The 14,659-nt window shown below is 42.7% G+C and overlaps 1 protein-coding gene across 1 annotated transcript in view; it reads right to left on the reverse strand.

Annotated features, from left to right (window-relative positions):
* Positions 1–4,710: 4,710 nt before the first annotated feature.
* HEBP1 (heme binding protein 1) overlaps positions 4,711–14,659 on the reverse strand; it is a 28,143-nt gene continuing 18,194 nt past the window's right edge. The window contains exon 4 of the mRNA XM_081311247.1: positions 4,711–5,276. Coding sequence (XP_081167373.1) covers positions 5,105–5,276 — 172 coding nt within the window. The 3' untranslated portion in view covers positions 4,711–5,104. The remainder of the gene's footprint in view (positions 5,277–14,659) is intronic.

Here is a 14,659-nt window from a genome sequence, read left to right on the forward strand (position 1 = left end):
ATCTAGTTGATTGATGATAAAGAAGAGACAAGAGGTGGTTTTACCAATTGTCACCACACTTGCAGTCCACTGTGCATTGACCTCACCTGGTTTGATTCTTAATTTTGCATTGATGGCTATGTTGTTTGGGTTGGTGCATGAAATTCCGGCAGAATAATTGTTGCTATAGAAACAAAAATATTTCTAAGGGAAAAGCCGAGAGCTAGTCAAGAGTATAAATTCAAAGGCAAAATCCATGGCATTCAACCAAATAAATACCTGTCAATGTGGCATGCTATGAAACTTTAATTACTGTGCTCAAGATCAAAGTAACATTACTCAAGAGTGGAGAAGCCAAGTGTAAATGAAAAAGATCTTCCTGAAACAAGTGATGACCAACCAGCTCCCTGAACTTAGCCTAGGGTTCCCCTGTGTTTATAACAATCATCCCAGGGTCTTAAACACTCATAGAAGCCTAAGAATGTGGTATTGCACCGTGGTTCATGCAGAACAAATTTTACTGGGTGGAGCTCACAAAAATGCAAGGAATATTAATGCTACAGGAAGGTGGCTTCTGGCAGGAGGCAAAGCATCCTTACAGAATCAGTTTTGGAGAGGCTTCAGCCTTGAGGCTGTGACCCTGGGAACTAGGTAGGCCTAGAGTGCAGATTAGGTATTTGTTGGTATCTGCAGTCTCCTGTTTACTAGTTTCCAACTTAGTTGTACAGCATTCTAAAGTTTTACTCCAGACCCTAGGGAAAGAAGAATGAGATGAGGCCTTCATCAGCTTCTATTTTGGGAAAGATACTGATTAGGAGTGTGGGAGGGGGGAATCAAGAAACAAGACTGCTCTGCCAGCATAGATTGGCAATTAGAAACTCTGGTCTCTGGTTCTGTTTGTCACTATTAAATTCAGAATAACGATAAACTTATTTCATCTCTTTAGGACCTGTCTCTTTCTCCCCCGTTTATAGTATCACCACTATCCAGTCACCTGCTATGTCCTCCGTGTGGGGCAGGTGGCTGAAATCATTTCTCCCTTCTTTCCCTTGACCATCCTCCACTCTTTTGGCTTTTCAAAGGTGAAGAGAGGAGAGCGGAGTGGGAGCAGGACACTGGGAGGGCAGGTAGGAAAGTGCCTCTAAACCAGTGTCCATTGGCTCAGAAGCCAGATGTAGAATCCAAGTCTGTAGGATCTTCTGCAGTCTGGCCTCACCCCAACTCCCAGATGTCTCCCACCTCCCACCTTCCCATACTCATGACCCCAGGCACACACCTACTCTTTGTCCCCTTCCAGAAAACACTGTTGACCAGCTACCCCAAAGCCATTCTGAACATCCTTCTCCCTCGCTGCTCTCACTTTCCCCAGTTTTCTTCTGGCTATAGGGGGCCCTGTGTGTCAGTTCTGACCCGTGAATATAGGAACTGATTTATAGAACTGAATATAGAACTGATTCCATAAGGACGCTTTGCCTCCTGCTGCTTTGGGAGCTTTGGGGAAGTTTGGGAGCTTTGGGGAAGTTTGTGTTTTCTTGTAAAATGGGATGGATGCAACTGATACAGCATCTTCTCCTCTTCCCCTTTTCTGGCCTTGAACACTGATTGTGATAGCAGGTGCTACACCAGTCATCTTGCAGCCCCAAGGGAAAGAGAACAATTTCAGAGGTGCCAGCATTGAGTCACAAAACCTACCTCTGGATTTTTTGCTATGAGAGGAAAGAGGACATTATTGGTTTAAGCTACTGATGTCTAAGTATTCTGTTACTTATAGCTTAATTTACTCCTAAATGATAAATCCCTGAGGTAGGTGATGACCATCTAATGGAGAACAAAGCAGATATGAATCTCTTTTTTACCAAACTTACCTGGTGTGAGACACACAAAAAAGGACGTGAATAAGTCCAAAACATTACAAGTGATAATTTGTGTTATAAAGAAAAACAATAAAAAAATGCTGTGATAGAACACCATAGGGAGGTGGTACTTTAGACAGAGGGGCCATTGCAGGCCTCTTTGAGAAGGGGGTCAAGTTAGGACTATTAGGATGAGAAGACCCAGCTGTTGAAAAGGGGACAAAAAGGGAATCAGGCAGACATAACAGCTACTGCAGCTACTAGGATCAAGCAGGGCTCAGTGTGTCCAAGGCTGGAGGATAGAAAGAGAGCCAAGAAATGAGGGAGCGTGGAGAAAAGTCAGGGGCTAAATCACACAAGGCCTTACAGGTCTCAAAGTGGAGTCTGAATCTCAGTCTAAGTGAAAAAGAAAAAAAAAAAAAGAGTCTTAAAGCAAAGATCTTTCTGGATGTTGTGTAGAAAAAGGGAGGCAGGAGTGCAAGTGTGAAGGCCAGAGAGGGGCTGTTGTAGGAGTTAGGTGAAGGAGGACACCGGATGACTCAGGACTGGGTCAGAGCACTCTCACAATGGCTGGTTTCTTTTTCCATTTTCTGACATTTCTCCTCTACCACTTCTTTTTTGTCATTGTCAGACTTTTTTTCTCTTGTTCTTCTTCAAATGTTCTGTTCCTTCCTCCTCCACAGCCTTTCCCTGAGTTCCTATTCACCCACTCCGTCTCTCTCTACATGGCATCCAAACACAGTTACTGAGTTAGGTTCCTTGTTTAACCATCAGACTCACACTCCCAGCCGTCCCCTAGGTAGCCTCACTTGAAGGCTTTGAAAACTAAATATGTCCTCTGGACACTATTCCCCAGCCAAGCTGCTTCCCACCTGTTTTTACCTTGAAGGGTGACACTACCCACTCACACGCCCAAGCCCAAATCCTGGACGTTGTACTTGACCTTCCTAAATTCTATGGTTGGGACCTGTGGGTTGAACTGACCAAAGAGGCTAGCAGGAGAAAAAGCATACACACTTTATCTGATATGAATATTTTTATGTGGTATGGGAGAGGGCTTCCCAGAAGAAGTGAAAACCCTGAAGCAGGAGCTAGACCCAGGGCTTCCATACCATTTTAACAAAGAGCAGTAAATGTGGAGACATGATAGGGCAAAGGAGAAAGGGGCTGGAGCTCGGGGTGGTAAATCATGGGAAAGAGACTAGGAAGTTTACTGGATAACTTATGGAAGATAAGGGTTACTTTTTAAGAACTTTTCTACCTTATAAAAGTAACCCCTGAGTACTGTTTGTACAGACTTGTCATTGACTCCCCCTCGTCCCTGGTGACATGAATGTTCTCTTCCTGGTACAAGAAGAGCAGATTTCTCAGGAAAAATGTACTCTGCTTTAGGTAGAAAAGGGGAGAGCAGAGAGACCTTCTGGTCTCTATTTTCAATTGCCTTCAGCTCAAAATAATCAATGTGACAAAATGACATACTTGGGGGTAATATGCTCTGATCCTCATCAGAACTTTCTCCCTGATCTCATTCACCCATCATTCACCCAGTCCTGGTGATCCTCTCTTGTTCCAAACTGTCCATGTTGTTCCATCTCCACCACCACCATCCCAGTTTAGGCCACTATCATCTTTTACTTAGCATTGCGACTTGTCTCCTTGCCTTCTGACACATCCCCTTCCCATCTATTTTCCATGCCATGGACAGAATTTCCCTGCTAAGACATGATAGTATCATGTCCTGTTCAAACTCTCTCAGGTACTGTTCATTTTTCTCAGGACAAAATCTAAACTGTTTGACATGTGCTAAGGCCCCTGTGGTGTCCTTTTGTCCTAGCCCTGAGTTCAGTGTGAAAACCCATGGGAGCTCCAGTCTTCTCATCTCTTTGTGGGGATCTAATGGTACCTCCCTTTCCCTAGAGACTGAGCATGGAACATATGGGTAGAGGGGTGCATGCATGGTGTCCAGCATGGTATCTGGAAGACAATCAAGGCTGATTTTCAGAAACAGCCATGACTTGCCTTTAGAAGAGACCCAGGAAGATCTCCAGGAAAAGTTATGTGCAGCTCTCATTCCGCTCCTGGGGAAACCTCACTCCTGTCCAGTGAGAGCCTCTGTGGTGAGAAGGCTGTTTTCTCTTTCCCTACTAAGCACCCTACCGAGCCCTCACCTCTCAGGTAGTAACCCAGTTGGGCCCAACCCAGTTGGGCCACAGGTGGATCTGAGGTGGAGATTCTCCTAGAAAACCTTTCCATCTGTCCTAGATAGGGTGGGGGACAGCTTCAGACTCTGGTATGCCTTGAGAGGATCGGAGCACCCTCTACATGCCTTGTGACCCACCAACCTCTTCCACGCGCACACACTCACCCACAGCCCTGATCCAGCCTAGCTTTCTGCACTTCCCGCTCACAGCCTCGCCTCCTCTTTCCTTCTCTGCAGCCAAACTGCATGTCATTTCTGTTCCTTTTAGTTAAGGAAATTGAACCACAGCCTTTTTTTGTATCTCATCATCCCAAATAGGTCCTCCTGGCAAACTCCCTGCCCCCAGAGTTGTTTGTGATTCCAAGTGATTTTTCTCCTTGGTCTGCTTCTGTGACTTCTGGGACCCTCCATGGGCCACAGTGATGCTCACCTTAGGGGCATATTACGTGTTCCACGATGGTCCTGGGAAACACCAGTTTAGGGACAGCCAAGCACACGGTGAACATCCCCTTCCCCAGGGTCTTTGTGTTAACATTCTGAAGGACTTTGGAACTCCAAACACAGGATTCCTGCTGTGAAAAACACCGTCAACAGTACTAATAACTATATTATCTGTAAGACTGCAGAACCTTGGAAATAATTATACTTAAGATTTGTCTCAACTGCTTAAGTCAGAGATCTTTATATTTGGTTTATTTTTAGACAAGCTGTTATAAGAATCAAGCTGAAAGATCGTGAACAATTCACATATTCCCTCATTAACAGAAATACAAATTCAGTGATGTTTAAAAATCAGTTTTTAGTGGCCCATATGGCTGAGAAAGTACTGCTGGAGTTTTTCTGATCTGCCACCGAAAATTCTAAATTAACAAGAACCATATTGCCTATCTTGGCTGTATTATTCCCCACCACGAGAAAAAGAACCTCAGTATATGGACTGCGCTTATTTCAGAAAACTGGCAGTGACTGGCTTTGAAGGAGAGTTGGAACTTGAGAAGCATTGGCCCCTCCTGACCCCAAGTCAGGGAACACAGAGGCACACTTCCAGGAAGCTCTCGATGCCATGAGTCACTCAGATCTTCACGAGCCAGACCTCATTGCGACGTCCGTAGGGCTTCATGGGAGGGTCATATCCAGTGCAGAAGTAGATGTCATTTCGGTAAGTGGCTGTGCCCTCCAGGGCAGCACACAGCTGGGTGGCATGAGCTACGTAGTCAGCTTCCTTGGCATAACCACCAAACTGCCTGAGGATACAAGAACAAGGGCTGGTAAGAAAAAATGTGACCTTAGTGTGGGGGGGCCATAGCCAAGGTCATTGTGACAAGCATTCATTGTAGTAAGACTACATCCGTCACTTCCTAGATAGGTGAACTGGACCTCTCTGTAAAATCTATAATATATTTTCTTTTTCCTCCACAGTCATGAGTGTTACATGCAACAACAGAGGTGAAGAACTATAACGCAGGGCTTCAAACATGATAGCCCCATGCTAAATGCCAGCTTCCCTTATCTGCAATTTCCCAAAGAGGTGGTGAACTGTCTCAGGGCCACCCTTCTCTCTAGCTCCCTCTACTGCTCTAGCTGCTCCTCTTCTGGCCTCTGTCACTAGTAGGAAGGAGGACATCAGGGAGCTAGGGTGGAGCTGCTGTTAAAGGTAGTAGCTACTGTTGCTTTCAAAGCAGAGCAACTATAGTGATGGAACTCATCCAGTAGGGACATGTGACAGCTTCATTAAATCAGGGCTAATGAAGGCAGGGACCCAAGCAAGTTTTGGGAGGGATCTATGTCAGTTTTACACATACCCCAAATAAGAAAACTCCTTTTAATAAATCCCTCTGCTCAAATCACGAAAGCCTGCTTTTTCTAATAGGTTGAGACATCTCCCAAATCAGGTGTTTTTCTTGAATGATACCCAACTGTGAAAAGGGATGTTACTGGCTCTTCAAACTACTTATTTTGGAAATACCCAAAAGGACTGGTCCTCAAATGTGGCCATTCATCAGTTGGAGGCAAAATGGCTAATGTGGATGCTCAAATTCTAGCTCTGCCACTTCCACTCATGGTCTTGTGAAAATTCTTACTTTCTTGACAAAAGCAATAAGGCCTTCATTTTCAAGAGATTATTATGTCCCTGATGTCATCTGCCTCTGAACCCAAAATCATCCTGTAGCCTACCCTAACTATACCACTCTAAATCTGGTTGCACTAAAATCTTTATTAGAGTCAATACATGGCATTTCTAATGAGCTTTATGACTCAAAAGTCTGAATTTGTACCAGGCTAAGACGAGGCCAAATAACGAATTATTTTTGGTGGAGTTCTCTGAATCATGCTTTGCTCTTTTATAAGTGGTTAGTCATGCTCGGCAAGCATTCAGCATGTTGATTACAGGGTCGCTGATGTGAAAAACACCCAGGATTCATCTGTGAGGGATTGGTTATTATAATGTCTAGACAACAGCTACAGAAGAGAGATGGAGCCGAGACCAATTTCAAGCAGATGAGGCTTGGTTCTTCAAATATATTGAAGAAGGAGTATAAGGCAGATGAAGAAAGTTGAACTCCAGTTTCATTGGGGCTCAAGAAAAGGGAAACTGGATTTGTAGACAGAGAAGGAAGATTCAGAAAGTTTTTTTTTTCTAGCAATAAAAGTCTGCAAGATGCCAAAGTTTCTCACTCAGAACATCATTATATTGAGAACCACCTGTCTGAAACAAATCAGATGCTGGAGGTGAGAAAAAGTGTTGAAGCTACCTGAAGGCCCTGCCAGTGAATGATACCCAACTGTGAAAAGGGATGTTACTGGCTCTTCAAACTACTTATTTTGGAAATGCCCCAAAGGACTGGTCCTCAAATGTGTCCATTCATCAGTTGGAGGCAAAATGGCTAATGTGGATGCTCAAATTCTAGCTCTGCCACTTCCACTCATGGTCTTGTGAAAATTCTTACTTTCTTGACCCTTAAGGTCCTTTGTTAAATATGAATGACGAAAGCATTGATTCAGAAGATAAAAGGAGAGAAGACAGCAAACTGCTCAACCCAGAGCTTATAAGATAGTAAACTCACAGCACACTGCAGCTTTTATTGTTAACTATTTCTTGGTATCCATGGGGATGAGTTCCAGGACCCCCTTAGGGTACCAAAATCTGTGAATGCTCAAGTCCCTTATATAAAATGGCACAGTATTTGCATATATCGTATGCACATCCTCCCATGTAATCTCTAGACTATTTATAATACCTAATTCATGGTAAGTACTGTAATGTTTAGGGAATAATAGCAATACAAAAGTCTGTGAATATTCAGTACAGATGAAAAATTTTCCCCCAATAGTTTTGACATACAGTTGGTTGAATCTGAAGATGCAGAACTAGCCAATACAGAGGGCCTGTTATGCTTTGCAATTCTCTCAGGACAGGCTTTCAATCCTGATTCTGCAGGTGAGGGACATGATGGTAATCTAAAGTAGTATCCTGAACTGGCTCATTTAACAATTCTCACTTTCTCAGGTCTACTCTCAAAACCCTATTTAACCTTGTAAAACCTCCCCCCTTCCCAATCTTTTTCATTTCCTCCTTCCCTCATTTTCCCCTCCTTCCCTTTTCTTTCCAGTACATATCAATAAGATTTACTTATTATGTTCTGTTAGTCAGCTTTTTGTTGCTATAGCAAAATACCTGGGAAAATTAACTTAAAATAGAGGTTTATTTGGCTCCAGGTTTTGGAGGGTCTAGTTCACCATCAGGCAGCCAGTCTATTGCTCTTTAGGTCTCTCTGGGGGTGTTGGATGGTCATGGCAGGGAGAGCAAACTGCTCAACTCATAGCCAGGTGACAAAAGGGGAAAAAAGGAAGAAGTAGGGTCCTACAATCTCCTTGCAGGGGACATCCCCAGTGACCTGAAGGTTTCCCACTAGGCACCTCCTCCTAAAGGTTCTGCCACCTCTCAACAGCACCAAGCTGGGGACTGTCCTTTTAACACATGGGCCATTCAAAATCTAAACTGTAGCATGGCCATTGTTTTTTTTTTTTTTTTTTTTTTTTTTTTTTAAGAGAGAGAGAGAGAGAGAGAGAGAGAGAGAGAGAGAGAGAGAGAATTTTTAATATTTATTTTTTAGTTTTCGGTGGACACAACATCTTTGTTTGTATGTGGTGCTGAGGATCGAACCCGGGCCGCACGCATGCCAGGCGAGCGCGCTACCGCTTGAGCCACATCCCCAGCCCAAGCTTGTTCATTGTTTTATGCCCCCTGGTAGACTAGAGGCTCAATGATGGCAGGGATCTTTGTCACTTTCTATCCACTGATGTACCCAGCACATCTAACACAGTGCCCTTGGCAAAATAAACAAATCTAAGACAAAACAATAAAAAGAGATTGTCTTCAGGTTGACAGACCTAAAGATAGCACTTAAGACCTACTCCTGAGTTAAGTGTTTAAATACGTCAGTGTGCTGCCAAATTCACCCACTCATTCACCTAATAACCCTCTGAGCGCGTACCAAGAGGACAGAGTTGGGAGCTAGAACAGGAAGCCCGGGTTGACTAGAGCCATATAGGGGAACCTCATGCAACTTCTTCAAATTCCTAATCCCAGATGCCAAGAAGAACCCACAAAAGGGTTTTAAGGCAAGGGATGGATATGAACAGGTTGCAATTTAGAAAGATTCCTCTGGTGGCAGTGGAGAGACGGTGGAAATGGTGGGGGACTGAGGCGGGAGGTCACTGGGGGCCAGGAATAGCCATTATGAGGCGATAAAGGCCTGGGCAAGGCAGATTTGAAAGGTGATTGGACATGAAGGGGAGGTAAGAGAGGGAGAGGAGAGGGTTCTCCTGGGCTATAGGTAAGCCCCTGGTTGGAAGCAGACGCCTCTAACTGGAATAGGGATTAAAGGCTGCAGAGAGACTCTGGAAAGGAGCAGTGGGCATGGGGCACTAACGGTCTGGGCTGGGGGCCTGATGACGTTAAGGTGCCTTTGTAAAACACATTCATGTGAGTTATTAACTGAGTACTAAATGGGTGTCTGACACTAAAAATCTAAGACTCAGGAAAGAATTGGAGTCAGAGATATCCACTGGGAAAGTGATGGATCTGGTGACAGAAATTGTGCATCCCCACCACATAGGCACGGGCTACAGTCATGGTAAGGAGTGATGCAGGTACTGATGTTGCAGAGGGTCAGAAGGTTTCTCCTGGGAATCCTAATACCTCAGTGGTCGGTGGAGAAAGAGGATGTGGCAAGGAAATTGAGAAGGGTGGTCTGAGAAGGAGGAAATCCAGCTGAAGGTAATCGGGAGAATATCATCACTAAGGGATTCCAAAAATTCACTACTGGAACTGCCCCTCTTTCTTTCCATTTGTTCCTAGGCAGACCAAGATGCTCATAATGAAGATTAAAAGTTCCCTACTGCTTCATCATGGAAGCATTTTACTAGAAAGCAAACAAAGTTGGGAGGGTCATGGAAACATCCATGTGTCATCTTCTCATATAACCAACTCACCCTAACCCCAATCGCAGAGCCACAGAAACAAGCCAAAAACCAGACCCTATTCAGGGACGTTGCCTTGGAACATGAAGGGAGCTGGTCTATGGTGACTCAGCTGGTGATCCAAGAAAAGGTGCCTCATTCCTCCCTGCCTCAGCTTCCAGGCGGACACGGAGGAAAACAACATGGTGCCCACCGCTCCTGAGTTCACAAGCATGCCTGAGTGTGAGTTAAGGAATGCTCATAATGTGGTTTGAGCTCCTAAAAGGAAGTAAACAGAAGGTATGTATATTATTTTTGTAAGCCTGTTAATAAGTTTATAACTCTCATCTTCAAAGAAGTTCTCTAGGGCACTGTATTTTATCTTACCCAATGTCAGAACAAAGAATTTGGTTACCATGGAAACAAAGGACACACACACACACACACACACATACACACACACACACACAATTCCAGAAAAACAAAAGGAGCTGACTAAAAGACAGAGAATTGGAAGATGGGGAGAAGGGGAGTACTTTAGGTAGTATGGAGGAGGCTGAGAGGCAGGCTTTTGGTCCAAGGTGGCAAAAATTCATTATGTGTTATTTATCCTTCAGGGAGTGTCTTGGTGCTGTCACGCGGTGAGGAAGAAAGAGGAATGGACTTACTGTGCTTGACCATCCACTGTTGTCTAAAACAAAAACAAACCACAGGTCAACACCAGTTTTTGCAGGATCTATGGTGCACATAGCTGTGTGCTAGGCAAAAGGAGTATCGGAGTAGCAGCTGTGAGTCCATCAACAGGAAAAAGGACTAACAGTGCAGAATTTTGTTCAACCAGATCAAACCAGTTCTGACCACATGGAACGTCACTGAGCACAAAGCACAAACCAGACACCATAAGAGCAGAAAGATGATGAAGGATATTATATTATATTATTATATATTATTATATTATATTATATTATCATTGTGAGGTCCAACTGTATTGGTTAGGGCAGAAACACAAATAGATAACCCTGGACAGAAAGAAACTCTACAATGGAGGTAGAAGGTACATACAGAAGACTGTGGAAAGAAGAATAGGAAATAGTTGATTCTGAGATACTAGATAAAGGGAGTGATTATGGAAGACAAGAGTAAGCATCTCTTTTTGATGCTGGTAGGGAACAATATGACAAAGTTCCTATTCTCTTAGAACTTAGGCAAAGACTAGGGAGTGGAATGAGAAAAGTCGGATGTGTGAGCAAAGGTCTGGAAGTGGCTGCAGTTGGGTGAAGGTTGGGATCCTCAGAGATCGGCCTCCTGAATTCACTGGGATTACTGCTGGGCACCACATTTTATGCCTTTAATAGAGCAGTATATGATGCCCTATATTTATAGTTAGATGCCCTGTATGAATACAGTTGTTTATATATTTGGGTTTCATTTTATTTTTACATGAAGAGGAGACCAAGGATCATCGACTTCACATTGCCTTCAGCTATTTACATTTATATTTAAGCTGTAGCTTAATGACACAATAAAGTGTGCATTTCCTTATTTGGAATGAAGTACCATGACTGGGGCCATGTTGTAGAGGGTGGTAAATGCCATGACAAGGTATTTTCACTGGGTGTAACCACCTGGTCATATATGGGGAGACCCAAGATTTTCCCATACCCCTCTTCCTGGGAGTGGAGCAACTCCCTACTAACTTGGACTTTGGTCCAATCCCTGACATCTATCATGGTCAGGGACATGTCCACAACCAGAGCTCAGCAGACTTCCATGAGGCTCAGAGTCCAAGCAGGTAGAGGTGATGTGAATGGTCCTGTGCTTTAGGGTGGGGTGGGTAATGATAAAAGGGTAATTTGGAGGAGGCAGTGGTGGGAAAACCAGAGCCAATCAGGAGGCCATGATAATCATTCAGGCAAGAGGTGAAGGAGACTTGTGACAGTATGGCTGTAAAGGTAAGGCTGGGAGGTGGTAGGACTGGGCCAATCAATGCATGTAGAAGGTGAAGGAGTGAGAACATCTGCACCAGGTAGGCAGGGGTGGAGGGGACTGTTGGTAGGACAGGGATCACGGACAGGAATCAGACTAGGGGAGGAAAGCCGAGTTTGGCTGGGGAACTCAGATTGGGTCACGGTGGGAAATGCAACGGTGCTTAATTAAATTTTAGATATGGAATCTTTTCATTGGCAAGGCTTTTAGAGGCGAGGTGACTTAAATATCAGAGATTCTCAATAAACACTTGTTCAGCTGAACTAAAGCATCCACTCATCTGCATCATTACATAGCACAACATCACGTGCCCCTCCAGATGGTGTGTGAACCCCTCTGGGGGAGAGGACTTCACGACCTTGTCATCAGTCCATTTTACTGTCAGGAACCTTGTGCCACAGTGCTTTTATCTTTGAGTAGAAATATGTTTCCCTATAATGTTGGTCTGTGGATACCAGTTCTTATCTCTGGAAAAATGCAGTCCTTCAGTATCTGGAGACATTTGCTTTTTGTCTGTTTTCCCACTAGAATGTCTTTCCTACTTCCAAGGACAGATGTTGCTTCTTCTCTAATGTTCCTTCAGCACCTTCCCAAAGTTGTGAAACTAATAGGTAATAGAGTTGAAATTTAGACCCAAGCGTATCTATAGTAACTTTGATTTTTTTTTTTGTTGTTTTTTTCTAATAAAACTTTTTCATTCTCGAGGCAGGTAAAGTCAAGAAGAAGAGAACAGGCTAGGATTTACTGAGTGTCTACCTCATGCCCAGTATTGTGAGGGCATTTATAGATATAGGCCTATCTCCTGTTTACAACAACCATATGAGCTAGGCACTCTTACCCACACCTTACAGATGAGGAAAATGAGGCAAAGCAAGGCTTCGTTACTGCCAGTGGTCCTGTGGGTATGGTGAGTGGATTGGAGCACTGGTCACCCTGGCAATGACCTTCTGGTTTCCAGCTCTTTCCTTCATATGCAAATATTTCATTAAAATGGTGAAAGTTTTAATAAAACTATCCAACCTTTCCCACTGTGGATCTTGTGGAGAACCCAGTACTGGAGGCCAATCTCTAATATCAGTGGCTTTTAGAAAACACAGAGGAAGGACAGTGGTCTGGAATATCACCCCTGGTCTAAGTGCGAGGATAATTCTATTACCTCCTAAGACTACTATGAATATTCTGATAGTGGCCCCCTACCCCTACAGCATTCTATTTATCAAAATACAAACAAACAAACAAAAACACCCCCAAATAAAAAAGCACTGGCAATTAATACTGCCAATAAGTGTGTGATCCCCTTTGTGGACAAGGCCATAAAAAATGAAGACTTAATTCAGATGTAAAACTTTCATCTTAGAATTAATTTTGTCATGAACTCCCATTTTTACCCCGTATGGGAGTTCATAACCCACTTGAATCAAATGTATGAAATATGATATGTCAAAAGCTTTGTAATGTTTTGAATAACCAATAATAAAAATTTTTTTAAAAAAGAATTAATTTTGTCATGAAACACCTCACTGCTTTATTTGAGAGGTGCCAAAACCTAACCACTAGACCACCAAGGAGCATCATCACTGCATCCTTTGAAATTATACTTTTGTATTTGAAATAGTACTGTTGCCTTCTACCATCTCAATGCTCTTTTCAACAGAATCAGAAATAGCACACATCACCACAGGGTACTTTTAAATGCACATTTGATTGTGCAGTGACATCAAGTGGCTGGTTGAGGAACAGCTATCTGCTATTAAAACATTTTTAAAAAAATTCACAGAGCCAGGCTAAATACCATATTTGTAGGTTAAATACCATATTTGATACTTTCATCTGGTGAGATTTCAGAGAATTAAAAGGAAACTTACACAAACCTGACTTTAATCTATCTTTTAAATTGCTATCTTTTCCATTATAGGAATAGGATTTCTTAGAGAAATGGCTAATTCTTCCTCTAGAATAAAAAATAGTGCTTGAAAATAGAAAGTGATAAAAGACTATTAAAGACATGTCAAAAGGACAGAGAAATCAACTTAAAGAGGCTGTACTGGCCCAAGAGACAACATAAGCATCAATAAAAAAATTTTTCAAAGAAAGGAAACACAACAGGCATGTTTAAATTCATGTGTTTCTGTTGCTACTCAAAAAACAAAGACGATGACCACCTCACCTTTGGAGGAGGTCAAGGAATGAAATTATTATTCCAAAGTCTGGCAAATAAAAGAAGGTATATCAAGCACTGATCTTGCTTTTTCTGTATGATTCTACCTTTGCAAAACCAAACAGGAGATAAGGAAAGTTTCTCATTATTTAAGTATTTCAGCTAATAAAATGAAGAAGGAAACAGAACATTACCAATTTGCAAGCTCTAATGAATAAGACACCTACCTTAACTCTGGTCTCTAAATCACAAGAATAGAGGTAACCAGACACTGTGACCCTGATGGGAATATACATCACCACCTAGGAAATATTCTTGCCCTGAATCCTAAAACCTGAATCTGAACACATCTCTAGTTTCAGATGCTTTAATTTATAAGGCAAGCAAAGGAGGCGGAGGGACATATAAAAGTGCCACAGAAACAAAATCAGCAAAATCTTGACTGTGGGAAATAGGACAAATGATTCATAAATTACAAGGAAAAATGAACAAGTACCATGGTGAGAAAAGCCATGGATTGTAAAAGTTCAAAAACATACCAATAGGGGACTGGGTTTGTGGGTCAGTGGTAGAGCACTTGCCTAGCATGGGAAAGGCATTGGGTTCAATCCTTAGCACCTCATAAAAAAAAAAATAAATAAAATAAAGTTATTTAAAAATACACACACACACACGCTGACAGGCCAAGTGCAGTAGCACATGCCTATAATCATAGCTATTCAGGAGGTTGAGGCAGAAGGACCACAAATTCAAGGTCAGCCTGGCCAACTTAGCAAGATCCTATCTCAAAATAAAAATTGAAAAGGTCTGGGATATAGCTCAGTGATAAAGTGCCCCTGGGTTCAATCTCCAGAACCGAGAGGGGGTAAAATATACCAACCACTTGCAATGGATGGATATTACTTGGATCCAGATTCAAACTGTCAAAACAAACTATAAGATAATGGGAGAAGTCCTAACACTGTCTATTCTATGTTATTAGAACATTAACAAATTCCTATTAAAATTGGATTATGATTA

The sequence above is a fragment of the Spermophilus citellus genome, assembly GCF_964194105.1.
Source record: "Spermophilus citellus genome assembly, chromosome: 10".
NCBI lineage: Eukaryota > Metazoa > Chordata > Mammalia > Rodentia > Sciuridae > Spermophilus > Spermophilus citellus.